The sequence below is a fragment of the Struthio camelus genome, chromosome 13 (genome assembly GCF_040807025.1).
Source record: "Struthio camelus isolate bStrCam1 chromosome 13, bStrCam1.hap1, whole genome shotgun sequence".
In the NCBI taxonomy this organism is placed as follows: Eukaryota; Metazoa; Chordata; class Aves; order Struthioniformes; family Struthionidae; genus Struthio; species Struthio camelus.
In genome coordinates this window covers 2,756,723-2,779,570 of record NC_090954.1, presented here as the reverse complement: position 1 = coordinate 2,779,570, position 22,848 = coordinate 2,756,723, and the positions used below count along the sequence as shown (strand labels likewise).

Sequence of the window (22,848 nt, the reverse complement as noted above, 5' to 3'; positions counted from 1 at the left end):
AATTCTTGTAACAATGCAAGGGTTTTGTTTACAATAAACAGACATGCTGCACCAGGCTATGATGGACAGCAACAGCATCTTGTTCAGTAAACTAGCAGAGCCAGGATGGACTGGCAGAGCAGAGGGGTGTCCAGCAGGATGGAACCATGCTGGAAAACTAAGGCCATGCATGCAACCACCAGCACAAGAGCACGTCAGAAAAAGGGCCAAGCTGCCAGGTCAGATGGAGGGCGTCATCTCCAGCGAGACACGTCTCCAAGAGATGATCGGTGTTGATGCCTCTCACAGCTGCTAAGCGCAGTGCAATAAGGCAAGGACTGCACATCTACCAAAAGGCATCTACTCTGCTGATCAAAACGTTAGGCTAAAGTCACCATCCACACTGAAATAAAGTTGGCAAGGAACCGAGGGAGCTCACAAGTCAGCCTCACCTGAATGGACACAGGCTTCAGGACCACTGGGCTCACAGGTGAAGCGTATTTGGACACAGCAGAGCACGTGCCAAGATGGGAGGCCTAAGGTTTGCGCTCAGGCCAGCCCCGTGGGATGGACGTGAAGACGCTCGCAAGGTGCACGCGCTCACCGTGAGCCAAATCCTTCTCACTGCCATAAACGAAGCCTGTGGTGCCCGTAATGTAGCTCGGAGCAGTCCCTGGGGCCTCTGGGCACAAAACACCACAATAAACACTTGGCTGCAGCCTCCAAGCCAAATTTGGCTCTCTGATTCACCCATGCAATTCCCTTTGGGCCAAATTTTGCACTGCATGAGTTTTGCTACTGTTCTAAAGCAGCTGATTGAAGCTGCTGGTTTAAGCAGCTGTTAGCCCACCAGCTCTAGTGAGAGCTGCCAGTATATTTCCAAAGACAAAATTTAGGCCAGTAATGTTAGGTTCCCACTTTTTTCAGTGTTGAAACTTCCCTTTTCATAATCAAAAATATCAAGTAAATATGAATGTAAGTAATTACTATACATTTTCCACTCTTAGAGCTTTCCAGCAGACCATTTATCTAATGATGTGAAGATGCCATCTTTTAAAATCATTTTCCCCTTTGTACTTCTTCCCCTTGGAAGTCTGTTTGTCTAGAGGAAAGCTGTTTGATAAATAAAAGGGGAAATAGCACAAATATTGAATGCTACCTTTCCTCAGAAAAGATGCTTTACACGTATTCAAAGTGCTCAATTTTGAATCAGTGCAGATCATTTAAAGCTGAACCATTAAATGCCTTACAGAAAATTACCTATTTCAGACATGCAATAATTTTCTAGTCCTGCCAGACACACTTTAAATCATGGTTGCATACCAACAAATTATTATCCATATTCACCCTCTGTTCAATATATACAAGACACAGACACACACAAATACATATTTAAGTGCACTTCCCTGTTTCACATATTCACCACAAACAAAGAGAAAGTGCTCCAGCAAATTTGCCACAGATGGACCAAAGGAATAAATCGGCAAGATCATTTGAGAGAAATTATGTAACGCATTCAGCCGAGCACACGGTTGTGCTTGCTCTGTCAGGCTGCAATAACATCTCCCTGTGCCTGCTTGCAAAGCACATGCATGCAGCAGAATATTAAATATTCATCTTAGAAATCATCTTAGCTGTTAAGTGTGTGCTCCTGCCTGTCTTCTCCCTTTAAAGTATTTGAAATAACCTTGCAATGCAGCTGGGGGAGGAGAGGGGCCGAGAGCAGCGGGGAGTGTGCCGAGCAGCCGGAGCAGAGCAAGGACCGACGCGCAGAGGTCATTTCAGAGAGGTCCCGGCTCTCATTTCCCCATCACAGAAGCAGAACAGAGCCCCCCACGCTCACACAACCCTCACGCAGCACCCTGCTGCGCTGTGTTGAAAATAAGATGAAAACCCCAGAGCAGAGCAGGCGAAGCAAAGTGTAAAGACCAAGAAAGAGCAGAAGAGCCGGAGCAGCACTTACCCACGAGCAGCCAGCCGGAGCCCCCGGACACCAGCAGGCAGGCGAGCATCCCTGCGCCCGGCTGCGGCGCGGCCTGCCTGCGCGCCCGGCACTGCGGCGCGCTCACTGCGCATCAGCCGGGCCCGGACCACTCTGCCGCGCCGGGCGCCTCACGCTCCTCGGCGCTCCCCCAGCGTGGGGCGGCGTTTTTAGCAACCCTCCTCCTCTCCCCATCCTTCAGAGCCCTCCGGCTCCTTCGTAAAAGGAGCGACGCTGGTGGCTTGCGCGGATGATGGCCAGGCACGCATGCAAAGGAGTCCCTTCCCCTGAATATCTGCAGCGGCCACCAGGGGAAAGCAGGGGGAGGGGAAAGGAAGGATTGGAAGGGGAGAAACTCTGCTCCATAACTCCTGTTATTTTTACCTCTGGCTGATGAAACTGCCCCTGTACGGTGACCTGCACAGGAACAGTCCTAAAAGCCCTGGTCCTCAGCAACGCTGAAACGCCTTGATAAGTGCCACGCAGGCAAGAGTGGGACTTTGAGGCTTTGGATGGTGCAGCCCATGGAAGAGGGGTTTGCTCTGGGGTACCCCCCAAGAGTTTAGGAACCCCAGGTGCACTGCAGCCAGAGTCACCACACTGTGGGGTTGCTGCAGCCCACCAGTGACCCCATGAGCGGTCAGCAAACTTAGTTAGCAAAGGGGAAGCGACACCACAGACTCATACCGTAAGCATCTAGGTACTGTGAAATTTCGCACTGGGTTATCTGTTGAACATCCGTAATGATATCCGTTGATATGTGTACTGTTATCTGTTGACCATACTGTTGAGCATCCTGTTGACCACCCGTTGGTATCCATACTGTTACCGACTGAAGCCATCTGTTCTATTGGGTAACGGTGGTCTGGCATTGTTCGATTGCATAATAAACTAAGCCTGGGAAGGATAAAAGAAAGTAAGCCACATACCTCCGGTGTGGGCTCAGACTCACTGTCAGCTGGCCTGCGGCCCCGACAACCCACCCACCAGCAGGGATGCCCCTGATGCCAGCTGCCAGGAAGGACCAGAATCATCTTGGCATGGCTCAAGCGTGGTGAGAACAATCCAGGGAACACTATACTGGAGGGGTGGCCCATAAGGACAGGGAAAGGGTGAGAATGGTCATTGTACCATGCATCCATGGCTCCACAGAGCTCTGATATACGTATTCTATTTTTAGTTCTTTACTTTTTAGCTTTGTTATACTTGTAGATTGTCTGGTATTAGTTGTTAAGTGTTGTCCAGTATCCATCATATGTGTAGAACCGCTTAGCTCTAGTAAATTCTTATACTTGATAAGTGATGATCTCTTGAGTCCAGTGACACTAACCCCAGAACCCAAAAGAATACTGGACACCCCTCTAGTGGCACATCACACACCTACAACCTCATCAACAGTGGTTGGGACAGAGATCAGCATCTCCAGATACGTTAACATCTTAGAATACAGGGAACAATTACGTAAGAGAGAAAGGAGCCATACCGCATGTCATGGCAAATACACGGAAGGGGGGAAAAAAACAGCAGATCTGTATTATTTTTGATTCCGTCTTTCCCTGAACAAGCTGGTCTAAGAAAATTAATCTCTGAGCCCCAGGGTGCAAGAAGAGCTTTGCAGAAGAAGGCTTTACAAGGGCTGCACCAGTGCGGAGCTCACATGTTGCCTCCCTTTGACAGTCACAATGCCAGTGGGGTAAAATGGGACAGGAGTAACAAGAAGTAGAATATATGCTATGTCAGGTTTTTTCAGCCTTTTGAGTGACTGTAACATGGCAGATCTGCAAAGCAGCCAGAACTGCTCTAAGGTGTGATATGCAGCAGTTTAACTCTTTGTGAACATGGAGCAAGATGCACCAAGAAAAGAAATCTGCCTGTACCAGGAATTAGCACCAGTTCAGCTATGGTTTTGGCTGTCCAGAGCATGCATTTTCCATTGAAGATAAAGGCATTCGGTTTTCTTAAAGATGAGACTGGACTAGATATAAGTGAAGATTTTCCATTTCATAGGTAATGTCAACTTTTCAAAATGTGGTTTCCTTTTGATTCACTATGAAAAGGACTTTCAAAATTTTCCTGTGTGCAGAGGATGAGCATCTGACTAAAACCAATGTTACTTGCGTTAGTGTTGCTGCTGCCCACTCCTGAAAGCTGCTAGGGAATTGTCATAAACGACGTTCATTTTACCCAAAGGCTGCTGGGCTTTTGACATCCTTGATCTCAAAGCAAACCCCATCAAGAGGGCTAACAAGTGATCTGGGAAGGAAAGATGTCTGGATCTGGCTTAGACTATGATTTTCATGGTAGGTGCCACTGCAGACTGCAGGAATTGTGACTTCCGCTAATCCTGAAGTCAGAAAAAACATACAGAACAGCTTGAAAGTAGGATTTAACAAAATCATCTAGTCTGTCCATCTCTTTACTGCTAAACAGGATCAGCTTTACTTAAGAACTTGTCTAACCTCTTCCTACAACCCTTCAGTAGTGTGTACAGACTCCACTGCTGCTACACAAGTTCATCAATTCTTTCCCTACCTTTACTGGACAAGGAGAAGTTTCTGCTCTGCTTTGTACTTTCCTCTGCAGCAAGTCTGATGTGTTTGAAGACTGTTAGCATGTCTTGTTTCCTCAAGGCTACCCAAATCCTGCAATCTCTGTTTCTAAGCAAGCCCCCACTTCTCTGAGAACTGCCACTGTCCTCCACTGAGCCCTGCTTATGAGGCTCCTGAAAACCTCCATTAGCTAGAAATGACAATATTGGACCTGATAGATAGGACAAACTAAGTTGTCCTAATGATATGGATCTCTCAGCCTTTTAGGAGATGAACCTTTCTAATAATATCTTCTTCCGGAAGCTGAGGGACCAATAGGAATTGCTTGAAGTCCATCAGCTCCCAGAACTTCATTGAATAGGTTTACAGACTTACATGTACAGCTGCACACTGAGTTTTGAAAATGCCTTTCTTCCGTCTAGCAGAAGAGGAGGAGGAGCAAAAGTCACTCACAGAACAAGAAGCACCTGGATGTCCAAGCCCTGGCTCTGGCTTGCCCTTCTCTGTGGAGCCCTGAGGTCTGCCTGTGCTCAGCAAGGAAGAGCCTTCCTGACATTATCAGCTCCTCTAATCTCTATGCAGATTTTAAAAAAACCAATGCCTTCCTGCCTTCTACCACAAACTTCCTGCCTCTCTGTGAAGTTTTCTCATGAACCTCTTTCTAAGTCTTGACTTATGTTTCAGATCTTTGGCAACTGTCTGTTTCACAGCACACTAGAGCCCAAGGCAAACCTGGCCAGACTGGTTAGCCCAAGTCCCAGCTGGTCCATTTTCTGAAGCTGTTCACACCACAACAATGGCCAATTTAAGTGCTCTCACTAAAATTCTGTCTCTCATCCAGGAAGATGGTAATGGAGATTGTCTTCAGAGGTGTCATAATGACAGACACCTGTCACGATGCTGAAATTTTCCACAATAAGAAGCCACCCAGAATCTCACTCAACATTCAGGAATCACGTATTAGTGTCCCAAATTGCTGCAGCAGTGCTGAGTTGTCTCTCCTGCAGAGGTTGTACCTCTGTCCATCAAGAGATTTAAGCCACAATCACAGGCAAATAATGATCTTCCTAACATCCAGAGCAGAGAACAACATCCGAAGAGATCGGGCAAGGAATCTGAGCCTATATTCCTTTCTATAACACACCAAGTTTCTCAGTTCACCCCCAAATCTGTTACTGCCAGAAGAACCCTTCACTCTGTGCTCCTTCACAGCCTGGGCTGGGCTAGAGGGAATGTGCACAGTACCACATTACATTTGTGAGTAAACAAATCCAGAATGGTTCCTGCTTGTTCTCGCAGTTATATGCGATAACATTAGCCTATTAGAGAATAAATATTGGTTTCTTATGCAACTGCAGTCTCTACTTACTCAAGTACTCTTACCTGTCCATTTAACACTCATTTGATCTAATCTGGCTGTCCTAAATAATGTTAATATAAAAAAAATTCGTAGAGAGCATTCCATTCTACTATTAAGTCTTTTAAAAGACACACAATATATTCCAAGCTGCAACTTCTCTGATTTCTATTTCAGGTTTTCCAGTCTCTCCTCCTTTCCAACCAGCTGGTAAATAGTTACTATGGCAGCACTCAATGCAGAATGACTCAGCACTCCCCCACATTTCAGTATCAGCTCTGTCCGCCCTTCTGATTTCTGATGCTCATAACCTGGCCCTTTCTCTTCTGTTTCATTGCAGAAGTATGACTATTAAAAAAAAAATCATCCTTCCTTCTGTAATTTGGCATTTCTTTTGGGAACCAAAGCAAGAACCTGTTCAGTAAAGATCATACCAATTCAGGGTGCTATTTTAGCTTTCCTTTTGTGTTGATCAAGATATTTGAACTGTTTCCATCATCTTTCACTGTGTCGGTATAGAGTCCTCTGCAGATTTACATTACCCTTTGACAAGTGAGCTGGTCTAAAATCAGACCACATCATGCTCAGCTCCAAGAATTCCCCCAACTCTGTTCCGTTGGTTGTGAGCAGAAAAAAGCAGCTCCTCCTTTGGTTATTGTTCAAAGGCCCTTGCTTTCTGCTCCTGGATAAGAATTCCATTTTTTGCATTTACTTTGCATTGCAGGTTGCACTTAAACCTTGAGTTTTCTCTCCTTGATTCTCTCTGTTCTTTAGAGGTGAATAGGTCAGCCACTTCTCATCATTGCTACCAGCGCTACTGTTCACTGTACTGTGAGAGAAGCCACATATCTCTACTTGCATCTTAAAGGAACTTGCCAAGAACAGGAATCCATAATAGTCATCTAATTTGCTGTGTCTAAAAGCATGAAATGGTTTTGGTTAGTCATCAGTTGAGACACAAGTTATTTTGATACTAGTGGAACCTTCAAAGTTCAAAGCTTTCCTGTGGCTTTGTCTCTTACGATTGCATTGTCCCCAGGCAAGAAGGGCATGAACTCTCTCATCAGAGCTTTTCCTGCAGTTAATGTTTGTTATACCTTCTTCTGGCATCTAATAATACAGGTGAGTCTAAATTGGCTAGCTTGGGATCTCATCTCAGTCAATTTCTTGACTTCCATTTTCTAAAATTGCAGATGACAGGACATATGAGAAATGACAGGACAAATATCTGTGGAAAGGTTTAAGGTTTAGACAATTCCATTCGATGAAAGTTAGCATAATCTTTGTTAGCAAAAATGCACTTGAGGGAGAATTATTTATTTCTTGTAAAGTTCCTCAGGTGCCTTCCACATTTCTATCGAAGAACTCTAAGCATTTACAATCCTGACTTTATAAGTACATTTCATTGTGCTAGCACCTTCCCTCTAATGCTTTCAAAGCATTAGGGAGAATTTTCACCTGGATCTATAATACGATCAGTAGACGCTGTAGAGTGAAGAGCAGGAAAAGACAAGCGACATACCCAAGTTCTTACGGGAAAGTACTGTCAGAGCTCTACCCTTGATCCCACCCGGTAAGTCACTACCCCACAAGGCAGACAAGGCATTTTTGCAATGCCTCGCTCGACTGCAAACAGCAGAATCCCTCAAAGCCGGGAACCGGCAGGAGCATTTGCTCCTAAATCGAGGGGAGCCCGAAGTCGGCAGGGCTGGCAGCGGCGGCGGGAGCGGCTCGGCGGCGGCTCAGCACCGCGGACAGCGCCCGCCCGCCCGCCTCTGGGCGGCGCTTGGGGCTGGGGACTGCTGGGCGTCCCCCCCCCCCCCCCCCCCCCCAAAAAAAAAAAAAAAAAGCAGTCTTTGCCACATTAAAATACTGATTTTTTGTGCCTGACTTCCCACGGTGTTCAGTGTCACTTGCCAGTGCTCTAGATGATACTTATCGGTTAGTATATTGTATACATTATGCTGGTTACTATACTGGCCTAGAAGCTCCACCTGTTCCTTCTGAAGCGCATGCCTTCTTCTCTCTGCATTCTCTTCTTTAGCCATTTTCTTTCCCCCACCTGTGAAAGAGAAGACAATTAGGTACATGCTGCATTTCCCAACAACCATCCTATACCCAAGAATGTGGACTGAGAACTGGAAAGCAGCATGTGTGTTCAGGATGAGCAGATGATATATTTACCAGAGGACCAGCACACATATACATGTTATTTGACAGCTCAAATTAGGATGAAATGATAGGAGGACTGTCATTATAAGTCTATTTTGCATCCCACAGCCAAGAGAACAGAACAAATTGCTCCTGAAAGCTATACGAATATACCCTATAGTGCCAAAGTATAAATATTCCTGTCTGCTTGACCAAAAAGATTTTTAAATATATACATTTGGGGGAGATGAAGAACTAAGATCAGCCCTTTGAAGACAAGTTTAAATTTCCATTAGGTCAATAAAAGTGGCTACCGCCTCTGACCACTACATAGATGCTCCAAGCATCTTTGACCTTTCTATTATTGTTACTAGCCTGCAGAACACTTTGATTTCCTAGCAGCTCTCAGCTAAGCTATATTTCTATTACTGTGAATCTTATCTGCAAGCATGCAGTTCCTGTCAGAGAGCAGCAATGGCCAGCTGCTCCCTAAGGGACAGGGAGCTGGGAGCCAAGAGCAACCCCACGGCCAGCAGGGCAGGACCCTCACTACCCAGGGCCCAGTCCCACTGTAATTCAAGCCAGGTGAGCAAGAGAGGCCTAGGGATAGTAGCTGAGGGGTCAGCCAAGAGCCTAGATGATCCGACAACTTTGTAGTGAATAAGCAGGTCCAAGGTCAAGCCAGGAAGTCAGTCCAGGTTCTGGATCAACAGGGTCCTTGGCCAGATACAGGCATGGCTGAGACTGAGCTGGAAAACAGTGCTGCTCTAACAGCTCTGGCAGGCAGTGATGGCCCTGGGCTGAGCTTAAATAGGCTCCTGGACCCATGGGCAAGGTGTGGGTGGAGGCCCAGGTGAGGCTGGTCAGGGCCGTTAATGTCTGTTAGTGCCCCCAGGGCCCTGCCAGTTATCTGTAGCAAGAGAACTGCTGGGGAAATGGCTTAGAGTCCAAATTTTCTGCAGTAAGGGTTGTCTTTCAATGTTTGACTCCACAGTATTTGGCATAATGAAGGTCCCATTTAATACTGTAATATCATCATTAACTAACTTTCATTTATCTGTTAAATATTCACAGTAAAGACATTTCATCTAGTAAATACATAGATGTATACAAATTGTAATTCTTGGACTCTAAAACAATCTACCAAGCATGGCATTTCAATATGTCTCATTAATTTAATATAATTTACCCTACCCACAACCGTTAGCTGAGATGAATGACTATATTGACAAAGTTCTTCCTCACTGCAAGGAAAAGGCTGGACATAAAACTTCTGCTTAACTGTTCAGAGGAAAAGTCAGCTGACTGCCTGTGCAAGCTAGGAAAAATACAGCATTTCATTCTGAGGGTACAAAAATACCGACAGTACTAGATGAAAATGACTTAATACCCTACTTTATTTGTTTGGTCTCTCTTCACATCCTGTTCACCATCGTGAACTCTCTGAACTACTGGCAGGGTTATGCAGGGAGAGGGGTGATGACACTGCTCTGCTGCTGCTGCTGCGCCAGTCAGAGGCTCCAGTTGCAAAAACAAAGAAAAGAGTTACAAGAGCTTTTTGAGAACAAACACATTCTAGTCCTGCTTTTCCTACATTGCAGTAAGAAAAAACAAGTAGCTCTATTAAAGTTGTTCTGGAACAAACTAAGACAGAGCAGCTGTTTAATCTCATAACCCCTCATGCTGGCTACGCTGAAGTCACATAAGACAAACGAAAGATATTCAGCTTAACCCCTTCTGGCTTAAAAGACGCACTTAGAGCTTGAATGCAGAAGACTCCTGTCAACCTGCTGGGCCTGGCTCTGACCTCACTTATGCTGAGGTCAGTCAGGATTAATTTTTTTGAAGTAAATTTAAGTTACACTTCTCTTAGGCTAGAAATAAAGCAACAGGCCTAATATAAATACAAACATATACTGTAATGACCTCTGTGTTTTCATTATAAAAAAGCTCTTCTGTCTGGATTTAGATAACAGAAAAATACAGATACTGTCATTCTGTGGCTAATGAGCTCTACCTTCCAAGTAAATCCGTGCCAAAGCCAGCACCTTAGCACATACGAAAAGTCCACCTTTTCACAGTATTTTTCATGGGAATTCCTCAACTTTAAGCAGTGGTTTAAAGGATAACTTACATATCTTGAATTAGTTTCACACAAATTTTGGGTGACGGAGTCACAGCAGGATAAAGATTTGTGTATATCTACATCCATCTATACCTGTATCTATGTATCTATGTCTGTATCACAGAATCACAGAATGGCTGAGGTTGGAAGGGACCTCTGGAGATCATCCAGTCCAACCCCCCTGCTCCAGCACGGTCGCCTAGAGCGCGTTGCCCAGGAACCTGTCCAGACAGCTTTTGAATATCTGCAGGGAAGGAGACTCCACAACTCCTCTGGGCAACCTGCTCCAGGGCTCTGTCACCCTCACAGGAAAGAAGTTTGTCCTCATGTTCAGACAGAACTCCCTGCGTTTCAGATTGTGCTTGTTGCCACTTGTCCTACCGCTGGGCACCACGGAGAAGAGTCTGGCCCCATCCTCTTGAGACCCTCCCTTCAGAGACTTGTAGGCATTGATCAGATCACCTCAGTCTTTTCTTCTCCAGGCTAAACAGGCCCAGCTTTCTCGGCCTTTCTTCAGAGGAGAGATGCTCCAGTCCCCTCATCATCTTCGTAGCCCTCCGCTGCGCTCTCTCCAGTAATGCCATGCCTCTCTTGTACTGGGGAGCCCAGAACTGGACACAGGACTCCAGATGTGGCCTCAGCAGGGCTGAGTAGAGGGGTAGGATCACCTGCCTCGACCTGCTGGCAACACTCTGCCTAATGCAGACCAGGATACCATTGGCCTTCTTGGCCACGGGGCCACATTGCTGGCTCAACGTATAATATCTATATCTATATATCAAAATCTATAAATATATATAATATGCCCACACATATGCATACATAAACACATGCATATAAATACAAGTTAGACACACTAAAAAGACATTTCACATATTAGCAGCAAAACGTAAATGTTTAACCTTTCCGTAACAAAGATAATCTACGTGAAACATTACATTGCATAAAAGATTCTGCCTTAACCACGACAATTTGAGAAGCTGTGAATTTGCAGTTGACATATTAAGTCATCTGTTTGGTTTTAAACTTTTTACACAAATGGACCCTGTTCACTAGAGACTGATGACTGGAGAGTCATCCGGTCTCTGCAGTTCAGTTGTCTATAAGTTTATAGCAGAGCCAGTAACAGTAACTGCTAGTGCTTAACTAGGCAATAAAAATATGGAGGAAACTAAAATATTGCTCCTACTAGGAAAAAGATATTCAAAAGGGGGGAGGGGTGCAGGCAAAATGTTTGGGTCTTGAAGACTTAGAGTGAATTAATTGCCTAGGGAATTATCTCATTTAGGAATAATAATAACATTTAAATAGAGCAGAACAAGTTCTCCTGGGGCAAATATAGGTTCTAGTAGAAATGGGCTTGAGGAGGGCTTGGGAATTGAGAGCAGCTTAGATTCATGCACAGGAAGTTCACCTAGATTCACGTTATTCAAGTTAGAAACAAGGGATGTCCCGAAAATTTCACCCGACAAAGACTAAATGATTAATTTTTCTCCCTAGACACCAGCACACATACTTCCTTAACCATTCTTCACTTGCCTTTTAAAAAAAATCTCCTTCTATTCGTTAATCTCTAAGATCTCAAGGCAAGGGTCAAATGCCTCAAAATTTAACAAATACAGGAAAACACCTGAGCATCACCGACAGGCACAGTGAGGTGGTATGTCATCACCCGATGAGCTGCATTGAAGATACATAAGCAGATACAGAAAGCTTGTGCCTTTTCTTACCCTCCTGAAATGTTTGAAGCCTTTTTTTTCATGTGTGCTCCTTTCCATTTCCTAACATTCACTTTTGGGATTACTCTGCTCCTTTGATAATATTTTTGTAAGAACACTTTTGATTTAGCAGAGTGCCCTCTTTCAATTAAATTAAATTTTGAAATATAACAAAGTATTTTTGAGCAGAGTAGCCCTGGAAAATAAGAGAAAAATCTCTTAGATAAAACACTATACTTTATAGTCCAGCCTAGCCATGTAACTGCTGCATCCATGGTGCCTGTTTGCATCACTACTAGGAGTTTCTCACTTGTAAAGGAATGGTTATGTTATGTTATGTCCACCTCTATTTTTTGATTTTAGGACTGAAATGAGAATTAAACGGTGCTAACAAAGGACACAGCTAACTGTGCTTCAGCTTCCCTTCCTCACCAGCCTGGGGAGGAGGATGAAGACGGGGAGGACAGTCAGCTGTTACCTGCAGTCCTGCAGCACTACACATGCACGCCGTGAGGTTGGGACAGACCGCACTCTGGTGCTTGGGAGAAACTGTTGATCATGTTATTTTAAAAGTGACCATTTGTGCTATAAATGCTACACAGAAAAATAAGCCACTCTAAATTTCCCAGCTTATGCAAGAAGTGAGATCCCCCATTGCTGCATTTTGCCATTGATCAGTGGCACGACATTGTGGACAGCAACAGGTTGGCAGAGCATAATGGTGAGCTTTTTGCTTTGTTTTCTTCTGTAGCAATCCCTTTTCCCCTCTGTTTCTGAGAAAGCTGCCATCTGCTGTCAGAAGCTCATGCGGGCGCACGGCTCTTGGGGACTGATCCGAAGCCAGGGAAGCAGTGGGAGTCAGAGCTGGAGGAGCAGCTCCTTGAGAGCGCTGGCTGAAATGCCTTTTACGTGACTTCACATTAACATCTGTGTCATATATTTATTCATGATACTGTATATTCAGATTGCACTGAAATGGAGCACCTTTTAATCAAGAGTCCTGGCATTTCTATTGCAAACAATGAGCTGCTAAAGCCAGTCTAGCAGGGTTTTTTGTGTCATTCCTTTATTCAGTATGGCCAACTGCCAGCTGCTTATTTTTGTTGATTTAATTAAAATATAGAAAGGATAGGTCATGTAATTTTTATAGTAGCAAGTTTAAGAAGTTAGAAAACTGTTCAAAATTAAAGATAAATGAGGTCTGAATATCAGGGCTGAGCTCAAACTTTGCAGGCGCTTTACAAACATGTGGCATCCGCTCGAGCCGCATATGAAGAATGATTCACTGTTAGCAACATAACAGCAAAAACAGCTGTAAAAGAGTACATCTTTCATTAGTATTTGGAACCAAAGAACGTATCTCACAGTGGAGTAAAATGTACCGCTTGGCCTAATGAGAACTCTTGTCTGAATACACGGGTGCAGAACTGAATGTGTTATAAGAGAGCATAAATAAAACCCTGCCAATAAAGAATGCAGTCTTCAGTCAAAGAATTCAGGCCTCAGTCAAATTACAAAGAAAATACCCTTGCATGACACAAGCAATCCAGAGCAATTACTCACAACGGCATGTGTCATCAGCAGGACTGAAGCCAGAATTATCAGCACAAGGGACCTGTATTGCTTAATGTCAGCTGGTCAAGGAGGCAGATGCAATGTGAGAACGTGCACAGATGCTAAATATCCACTGCTGCTGACTGTGAGGAGTCTGGGGAAGATTTGGCAATGATGAGTGACTAGGCAAGACAACAGCACATAAAATTCAGTGTTGGTAAGCATAGACCTGCAAACGGGCAAAACAACCTCTGCCACGAGTAGTAAACTGTTCTACGCTGGTTGATCTCACTCAGCCTGGGATCAGTGTGGATGTTCCTCCAAGGAAACCAATTTGGTGTACTCAGTAGCTTTCAAAAAAAGCTAATAAATGTTAAAAATCTTTTGGAAAGGATGTGAGTACTATATATATATATATATATATATGTAGAGAGAGAGAGAGAGAGAGAGAGAGAGAGAGTGTATGGTGGCCATATCTTAAATGTTCTGTACGGGTCTGATGCCTCCATCTCAGGAAAGGCCCAGCAGAATACAGAGGGGTGAAGGGGACATTGGAAGGCAGAGAGGAGCTTTCTGAGCTGGAGAGACTTGGAAGAGGAGTGGCAGAAAGGGTGATTGCAATCAGGGGAGGCAAGAAGAGGGCTAATTGCAAGTAATTATTCATTATTTTTCATAATACAAAAACCAGAAAGACATTCAGTGACATTATGAGGTGGCAGCAGTTTGTAAAAAACAAACAAAAGCAAGTACCGTCTCACATACTGCTTACTAAACTGCAGGACTAATTGCTGTGGAATATCATGGAAACAAAATCTATACATTAGTTCAAAAAGGTGTTAAATAAATTCACAGCTGATGTGCCTGTATGTGGCATGAAATGCAGCAATGGGGATGCAACACTTGTCTCAGAAATTCCCTGCGTTGCCAAGTGCTAGGCATCAGGATGGTATCACAGGGAAAGCTCTTTCTATACAGTCCATTCCTCATACCATTTCCTTAAAGATTCACTGCTGGTCATAGGACACTGGGCAACGACAGATCGTTGATCTGTCCGGTACACCAATTCTTACTTTCTTTAGCAACATTAATACATTCTTTTGTAAAGGCTCAAACACCTGAAAGCATAGCATATACATTAATTACATTTAGATACCTACAGTTAAGTATATGCAAGAAGCTGATACTTTTCCTGTAAACAGCAGAAAATGGATTGACATCATTAATAACATTAGGAATATTTCTGTTGAGATAAACGTTTTATATGTAACAGAAAAGATGGTATCTCAAGCGATTTCACTGCTGTGATGGCAGCAGAGACAAGGAACATGATGCCAAACAGCTAACTGAAGCAACTGTAGAGTTGTGAGAAAGCTGAAAATTATGCTGTTATAAGCTATTTAATGGACTTCAGTAGATACCTAAACTATTCCATGGGACAGTGCTTATTCACATACATATTAGTGACAATTTTCTTTAAAAAGGTATTAGTAATACAGCTTCAGGCTGACTTGAGCTTAGTTTGAAATAAAGGATGTGGAAACAAAAGGAGGAAGTGGATTACTCAAGTGAAAATGGATAAAACCAGTGGGGGAAAAGATATGAATTATTTTTGTATACTTTCTATAGAGGAAAAGGAGAAACATGAGAGCAGGTAAATTCTGGCTTTAGCTCTTTCCCCAGTGTGGAACTGAGAATTCCAGATGGTATTTCTATTTTCATATATTTACACAAATGCATGCTAATATTATGATGTAGCCATCGATACAGATTTCTCAGACATTCGTAGCCAACAAGCAGCAACATGCTTGAGCTGAGCAGTTATTCTTTGGACTGAATGTAAACGAAATGTGGCGCTGCTGAATATAAGGGCAAGTGATACAGTATTCTGGAAAGTCAGAAGGTCTAGTAAATCCATAGAAGGCTTTGACTTTCAATTTGCATTAATGTTTTGGAAACACTTGGATGCTAAGGCAGTTGCCTGTTATGCACACAAGAAACCTCAAGATCTTTTTTTAACACAGAGCAAGCCATCCCCTAGGAAGAAGTGTTTCCCTGCCTCTCCATAGGAGGAGAATGAGAGCAGCTGGACCTGCCAACAAGGAACAGAAGAGGACACTGTGCTGCCTGTGACACTGTCGGCTGCCCGTGATAAGGGCACTATCTGCAGGTTGCTTGAAAATGACATGATTATTCCTAGAACCTAAATCTCTTTTTCTGAGGGTGGAAAGTATTGAAAATGGATGACTGGATGATCAGATGAGATATGGAAACCTATTTCTCAGCACTCACGTAGGGAAATGGACTAAAATCTCCATAGCAATGTGAAATCTTACCTTTTTCCCCCACTTTGAACAAACTGAGCCTAATATGTTTTCATTTCTCAGCCTTGCCCTGTTTCCGTCAGCAGGCTTGTGGCTGATTTTGCACCTGCGCTGGGTTATTAGGCGCACAGTGGTGGATACGGGGCTGCATATGACTGTCTTCATAGCTCAACGGGAAAAGCAAGCTAAGAGGCACAGGAAAAAAATTTCCTCGTTGTTTGAAATGGATGAGAGATAAATGGTCTCTTTTTCATCCAAAAATGGCACATTGGTTATGTCAGAAACTTCCAAAGGATGCCCTGATTGAACTCCCAGGGCAGAGGCTCTGGCATCTGCTAGGGAAACACGGACCTGAGACAGCTTTCTGCACAAGGCTTCATTCAGGGCCCATTAACCTCTCACTTTTGCCATTACTTCCACCTGTCCCTAAGGCATTGCCGTTAGTGGAAAACCTTCTGCCGGCCACAGAGGTGACGTGAACGCAGCCCTGCTACGGGCCAGCTGCAGCCGGGAGCAGCATCACTGCAGCTGCCGAGGTGAGAGGTGGCCGGAGGGCCCTAGAGGCAAGGTCAGCCCTTCTGCCATCTCACAGGATCTTCTGTTTTCAGTTTTACCCATGGTTTTGGCCAGCTAGGAAACAAAACTGTGGCGAAAAGCCTCTGCGTATATGAATTATGGAAGGTGCACATTTCCATCCCAGCTCCCAAATCACTATCATCACTTGCACATGAATGATTTTCTTGGCTAACTAGGAAAATCCAACAACAAATTGCTCTCCAGATCACTGATTACTATCTGAGAGATAAAAAAAGGTGGCTGGGACGGGAAATGGAAGGGGAAGACTGGTGGGAAGCATTTCAGGAGTTTCATGTGCTGGGATATAGGTGTCCGGGCAGCACATCTCAGGGTCCCTCACGGAGAGGCTTTTCCCTTTGGCGTGTGGGGCTGCTTACATGGAAATACCTGACTTCCCTCTCCCTAAACCCGCACGCTGTTGAGATTCTTGAGATGATTTCCCCCATATAACTCAAGCTGCCTGTAAATTAGCCACCTGAATTCGAAAAATGTAATTTCTTTGTCCGAATAGCAAGGAAAGGGAAGATATTAAAGCACCAGAGACAGTCATTTTACGCTAGCTAACCACTTTGCAAAGCTGAAAGTGACGGCTAAGTTTCTGTAACTTGAATAAGTCCAGGGAAATAGAAACTGGAAGATCTCTGTCCTTCTCTGAAGATTACCTGTAAGGGAGTTATTTTAATTTTTTGCTAGGGATTTCTATGAAAAGGCTGGATGAAGAATAAGTATTTTTTGTGACATAGTCTGAAAAAATGATATTTCTTCCATACTTTTGTCCTAAATTATATATGCATATATTATCATTTCTTTTAAGGACTAAATTCATACACCCAATCCTTTTCTGCAGTGGGTTTGGCTTGTGCCAGACTACTTGCTCAAAACCTCCCTAAAGGGAAATCATACTAGCAAAACAGTTTTATACTGGGACATGCTGCAGGGATGGCTGAGGGACTCCTGTACCACACCTGTGCTCTGCGACCAGGGTGGGTGCTTGTCCTGTTTCTCAGTGGTAAGTGATGTCCCTTGAGGAAGGACACAGCTCTGGCCCCAGGACACTGCTGAGCTGGGCTCACTGACCCAGGGCACTATGCATTCTCTGCGTCACATGAACAAGAGGACACAGATGGGTGGCCAAAGGTTGTGATTATTGAAAAAATACAGAGATCTCTGCACAAAGTAGTATGATTGACAGCTAGTTATGAGTGGTTACCTTTGAGGCCGTCTTTTCATGAAGCATGACTTTCTTGTGCGTGTAGACTTCTTACCAGTTGGCCTATATTGTCCCATTTTGCCTATTGTTGGATACAGGAAGTGATGGTCCACGGATTAGTTGTCTTTTCCAAGAGAAGCACATCTGATAACAATTCTGCAGGAACAAGGCTTTAGTTATACACCAATGTTTCTGAAACATTGTCCCTTGCTGTTCCTGTTATGATGCGGCCAAAGCTGTGTTAAGCTATTTAGACCTCTTTCCCTACAGTGAGATCCCAAAATACGTATTTCAGCCTCTACATAAAAACCTGAATTTAAAGGTGTGTCTAAGTAAATGGGGACGGATGGACCCCAAGGTTGCCTTTTGGTCCAGCCTGGTGCAGTACAGGACTGCCACTGTGGTCCAGGATCCACCTGGCCATCCTGATGCAACGCTGTGCCGCACTCCCCTGGGTTCTGCCAGCTCAGCGCCCGCGCAGGAGGGCCTGCGGCTGCCTCCCTCCACCAGCACCTCCTTCCGAGGCACCGAATCCCGTCCATTTTACCATGCACGGTGCTTTCTCCTAACACACTTTCGAAAGATGCACCTTCTTCCTTCACAGATGAGGTAATGCACTGCCTGCTATTTTCTTTTGCCGATGGACTCGTTCAGTATCACTGTGCTGTAATTTTCCGTGCTGATTGGGTCCTTCTCTTGGAAGATTGCAGAAAGCTTGGTGGTTTCTAAAAATAGGACTAAGAAAAAAAAGTTGCTTCGTAAGATTGAAAACATACAAATGACCTTTTGTGTGGAGTGTCTAAAGTGTGGTTCACCCAGTTACTAACCACGCTGGTGTCATCATGATTCCACGAGGTAGTGTTTCTGGGATTTTGATTTCTTTTTTACTCTAGAAAAAAACCTCAGAATTGAATATGAAAAAATTTGCATAAAAGGATGATTAAGATTGCAATGCAAATTAGAACATGCCGAAACAACTGCTGCAATCTAAGAAAGGTCCATCCAGCAGGCTGAACAAAGCGGAGATCTCATAGGAAAATCATATGAAATATATAATGAAAGAAACTTTGAAAGCACAACATAAAGAGACCAAGTTTGCACAAGCAAACTTCATTTTAGGATTTCCTTGTTTCTGACTGTTCGGCTTCGGACTTCCTAATATTAATGTATCAAAAGAGGTCATCAATGAAAGGATTTATTACACAGACAACAGAAAAAGGAGGTCAGATTCATCATCTCCATGTAAGCTATTATCACAGAATATTGCAAACTGTAAAAAATACACAGGTAAAAAGCTTGGTTACTGGGACAGAATCAGCACATGTGGCTTTATTCTGACCGTTTCTTGTCCGGAGGTTGAAGCTTCGCTGTGTGAAAGGTATTCATATACAGATCCACAAGTACTTGTGAAAACTAAACTTCCACTCTTATTGCATTTACTATGCATAGGCGGGCATCCTTCTGCAGAAACAGAAACCACCAGCTGTGCCCTGATGTCAAGTCAGCATCATCAGATCATCATGACTTGCAATTAGGAGTTTCCGTTCCTTTCCCACTACTGCCATGTGTCCTAATGTACCTAAAACTGCCTTCAAAATCAAGATGGATTCTAAAAAATGGTCTGATGAACAACATCAACAGTTTGAATTCTCCTTTGTATTTATTATGGAAAATGTCCTGATATTTTTTGCCCAAACTACCTGCTATACTCAAATCATCGCTGACTCTAAGATCCAGTTTATGGAGCTTCACTGATTTGCATTTATGGATTGGTCATGAGTGCTGGCTTTTTTTTCCAGTGGTATTGATGATGTCCATCATTCATGTAATGCTAGTGCAGCCATCTCAAGCTCACGTCAGCAAGGTATTTGTAAATGTAAGCCCTTGCTGTACTTTTCTTATTGTATGGCGCCACTATTTTTTGGTAGACAAATCTATACAAAATGAGGCTAAAGCTATTGCGCTTTTGAAAATAAGAAAATAACCAAGAAACACGGAAACTACAAACAAGTTCTTCCATTCACTGCTCAGATTATTACAAAACATCGCAAGGAACTGCTCAGCTATTGCGGCAAGCAGACCACAGAGGAAGGAAGCGGGCCTTCCCCGGGGCGCAGGTCCGAGTGCCTCACGCCCCGCTAGCACTGGGTCTGCCCTGGGAACGAGCCGGCCCGGGGCCAGGACCTGCCTCTGCAGCCCTCCTCCCTAAGAAAAATATTGAATCAAATACGGAAAAAAATCCTTAAAACCAGAGGCAACAATAGGAACACAAAAAGATAGCGTCAGAGGCTTAGGACGGACTTCAGCCTCCACGAGCAGTTAGGAAGACCTAAGCAGGCTGGCTCCACTAAACTCACCTGATGCTATGGTTTATATTTTTGTTGTCTGAATAAATGTGCTTGAACTTGTCTAAATACAGTCAATGTTCTGACTGCGCATATGGAAGCAGCAGCAAAGCTGTGGTGCATGAGACTCGACCCTCACATTTTCATGACAAAACACATGACATACTATTTTCTAAAATCAAAACTTTCACACAAGTCTGAAACATGCTGCTGATCTGTAAGCTTCCAAAAATATGAAATAAGCTAGTTTTGCTACAGTTAATAGCCAAAAGTGCTTTATTTATTTGCACAGTTCATTCTATTAACTATTTATAAATACATTACATCATTTAAAATAATTATTTTCACAATGACAATATACTTATTTTAGGAAATTACAATTTCTATTAATAAATTTTTGACTAAGAGATAACACTAACCAGTTTCTTTTCTTCCTGACATCTAATTGCACTGCTCAGAGCAACTTTTTCAAGGCTTGACTTCACAAAGACAGGAGTTTGGGTACACACCAAAGTCGGTGCTTAAAGCATTCGCTGAAGCACTGTATCTGGATTAGATCTCACAAAGGATTTATTAAGAGTGCTATAGCTGAGGTTTTTATGACAAAGTATCTGTAAAGCTTCTGTAGAAGACAAATAAATGAAAAATAAAAATTTAAATCTCTATAATATAAATTAATTTTATGGCACAAACTAATGTATTTATTAGTCTTTTGTTCCGTCAGGTATTTGATTGAGTAAACGTAATTATTTAATCCAGATCGCCCGATTGTAATGTTTGACAGTTCCAGGAGAAAACAGTGTATAGTTGTAAACATGCATACATTTCGAAATAAGTCACTGGACCAAAAGCAAATAAATGGAGATTACTGAGCACGGGAGAAACTTCCCCTTGGCCGAAGCTCACTCCAGTGAGCGGGCAACCCACAAGTCAACTAACTCTTCAGCTCAGCTTAGCGGGACTGTGCGTGTGAGGGCAATGTGGTCTGCAGAGTTTCACGCCGTAGCGGCTGCAGTACAGCAGCCGACATTGATTCATCTCACCCGTGTATTACCACCTCGTTTCCAGTAACCCCATCTCTACAGAAGGAAGCAAACCTCTTCCTACATGATTGCATCTAACCAACAGCAATGGGAGTTATGGGGGAGGACTCACTGCTGATGTGTGCTATGCCCAGAAACCTTAGGATTTTTTTCTGTATTTACTATACTAATAACACAAGATTAGTACAATATGCTAACTTCAGAGAAAATAATTTCATTTAACTAATATGCAATTCTGTTTGCACTCAGAATACATGGCATCTTTCTTTCCCCACGTCAGCGGGCACTGCATGACCTGAGAAACCTTTCTGGCTTTGCGTGTCAGAGGTGGTTTGTGGCATGCAGTGGTGGACCTAGTTTCAGTCCCGGCCTGTCCTTTGGTACCTCTGCGAGCAGCAGTGATGCTTGCCCTCAGCACTCACTCCTCACCTGGCTCAGCTCATTTTCTAAATGCACTTTCTCCATGCACCTGTGACTGAGCGTACAGAAAAAACACATGTACTGATGTAATGGCCACTGATGACTGCGCCTAACTCTTCCTGTGCACCAGTGTACGATATAGGTCAATATCAAAAGTTTGTCGCAGGTATGCTGCTTCTTAGAAAGGTCTTTTGTGGGTTTCTTAGAACGGACTTGTACATTATTTTACAAGGAATCTGTAGTTTCATAAATTGCGAAAGTTGGTACAGTGGTTGGATGCTCACTGTTTTACAAAATGCTACTGCAGTTTGAAGTTAAAGGCTCCGGGGAGATTTTCTTTGACTACAGATCCTAAACATCTAATGGGTCAGGCTATAGGATGTATTTGTAGAGGGTAAGCTATATGCTGATCATGTGCCCTCTGTAACTAGGTTATGCTTTTGAGACTCCTCCTTTACCACCAACACACAGCTGTTCTTACTCATCTATTGCAGAAATTGGGAGCAAAGATTCTGTAAACCAGGATGTACGTAAGAGATTTGGTCAACAAAACACACTAGCCTTCTTTGTAAAAAAGCATTAAAGAATATTTAGATAAGATAGCCATAGCTGAGACTGCAGGACATGATGCAATCCCTTTTAGGGCACCCAAGCCTCTCTGCAGTGTGACCGCCACTGCCAACTGCCAACGAGCCACAGGAGTCCAAGGGCCACGGGTATTTCTGGCAGTGGAGAAAGGCAAATACAACTCAGCTGTGAAAAAAGGGGCCAAGAGAGGGCCAAGGAGCTTACAGGACAGTCAGCTCAACTTGAGCGCTGGGAAGACCTGGGAACCAATTCTTCATCAGTCTGTTCTACTACAGAATAAGGTGATAAAATCAAACTTAAAATAGGATAGTATAGTCAGTAGGATGTGAGGTGACACAATGCATTCCTGAAATTTGACTACTCTCTGACAAACTAACTGTCCTCGCAGATGAGGGAGAAGAGCAGGGAGAGGTGTGGCTGGACATCGACAGGCTCTGAAATGAGAATCTCATGAGCCAGCTGAAGAAAATGTCTTTCTGACCCCAGGTTTAATAAAAAAAATTCATTACCTGTTTGGATCAGAAAACAAGGAAAGTCCTTTTTAAATCTGGGTGTTATATGGTCTTGGGAAGAGTTAAAAAAAACGTTAGGAAGGCAGGGTCAGTATCACAGGCTATGGCCAAACAGGGTGAAATGAGTAAGATGACAAGAAACAAGGACAAGGCGTAGGGTGCTACAATTAGGGGGGCAAACGATCAAGACACGCAAATACAAGCAGCAGCGCTGCACTGAAGGATCACAAAAGTCAGCAACGTTTGCCAGTTTATGAACGGGTAAACTCTCTTCTGATCTATCAACAGGCCGCTCAGACGTAAGACTTGACAGAAAATTATCCTGCTGTACCCATCCCAGGGAACGTAAGTAAGTGCCTTGCTCCTGTAATGCAAAAGCGTTTCCTTCATGAAGCACTTCCTCAGAAATATGGTGTTAA

At 43.7% G+C, this 22,848-nt stretch overlaps 1 protein-coding gene across 8 annotated transcripts in view; it reads right to left on the bottom strand.

Moving 5' to 3' along the window:
* Positions 1–2,253, bottom strand: part of ACSL6 (acyl-CoA synthetase long chain family member 6) — a 56,516-nt gene extending 54,263 nt beyond the window's left edge. For 3 of the 8 annotated variants that reach the window (XM_068959361.1, XM_068959369.1, XM_068959370.1), the window contains exon 1: positions 1,943–2,253. In XM_068959361.1, coding sequence (XP_068815462.1) covers positions 1,943–1,991 — 49 coding nt within the window. In that variant the 5' untranslated portion in view covers positions 1,992–2,253. The remainder of the gene's footprint in view (positions 1–1,942) is intronic. The other 5 variants (XM_068959362.1, XM_068959363.1, XM_068959368.1 and 2 more) reach the window with 3 other exon arrangements.
* Positions 2,254–22,848: the final 20,595 nt, after the last annotated feature.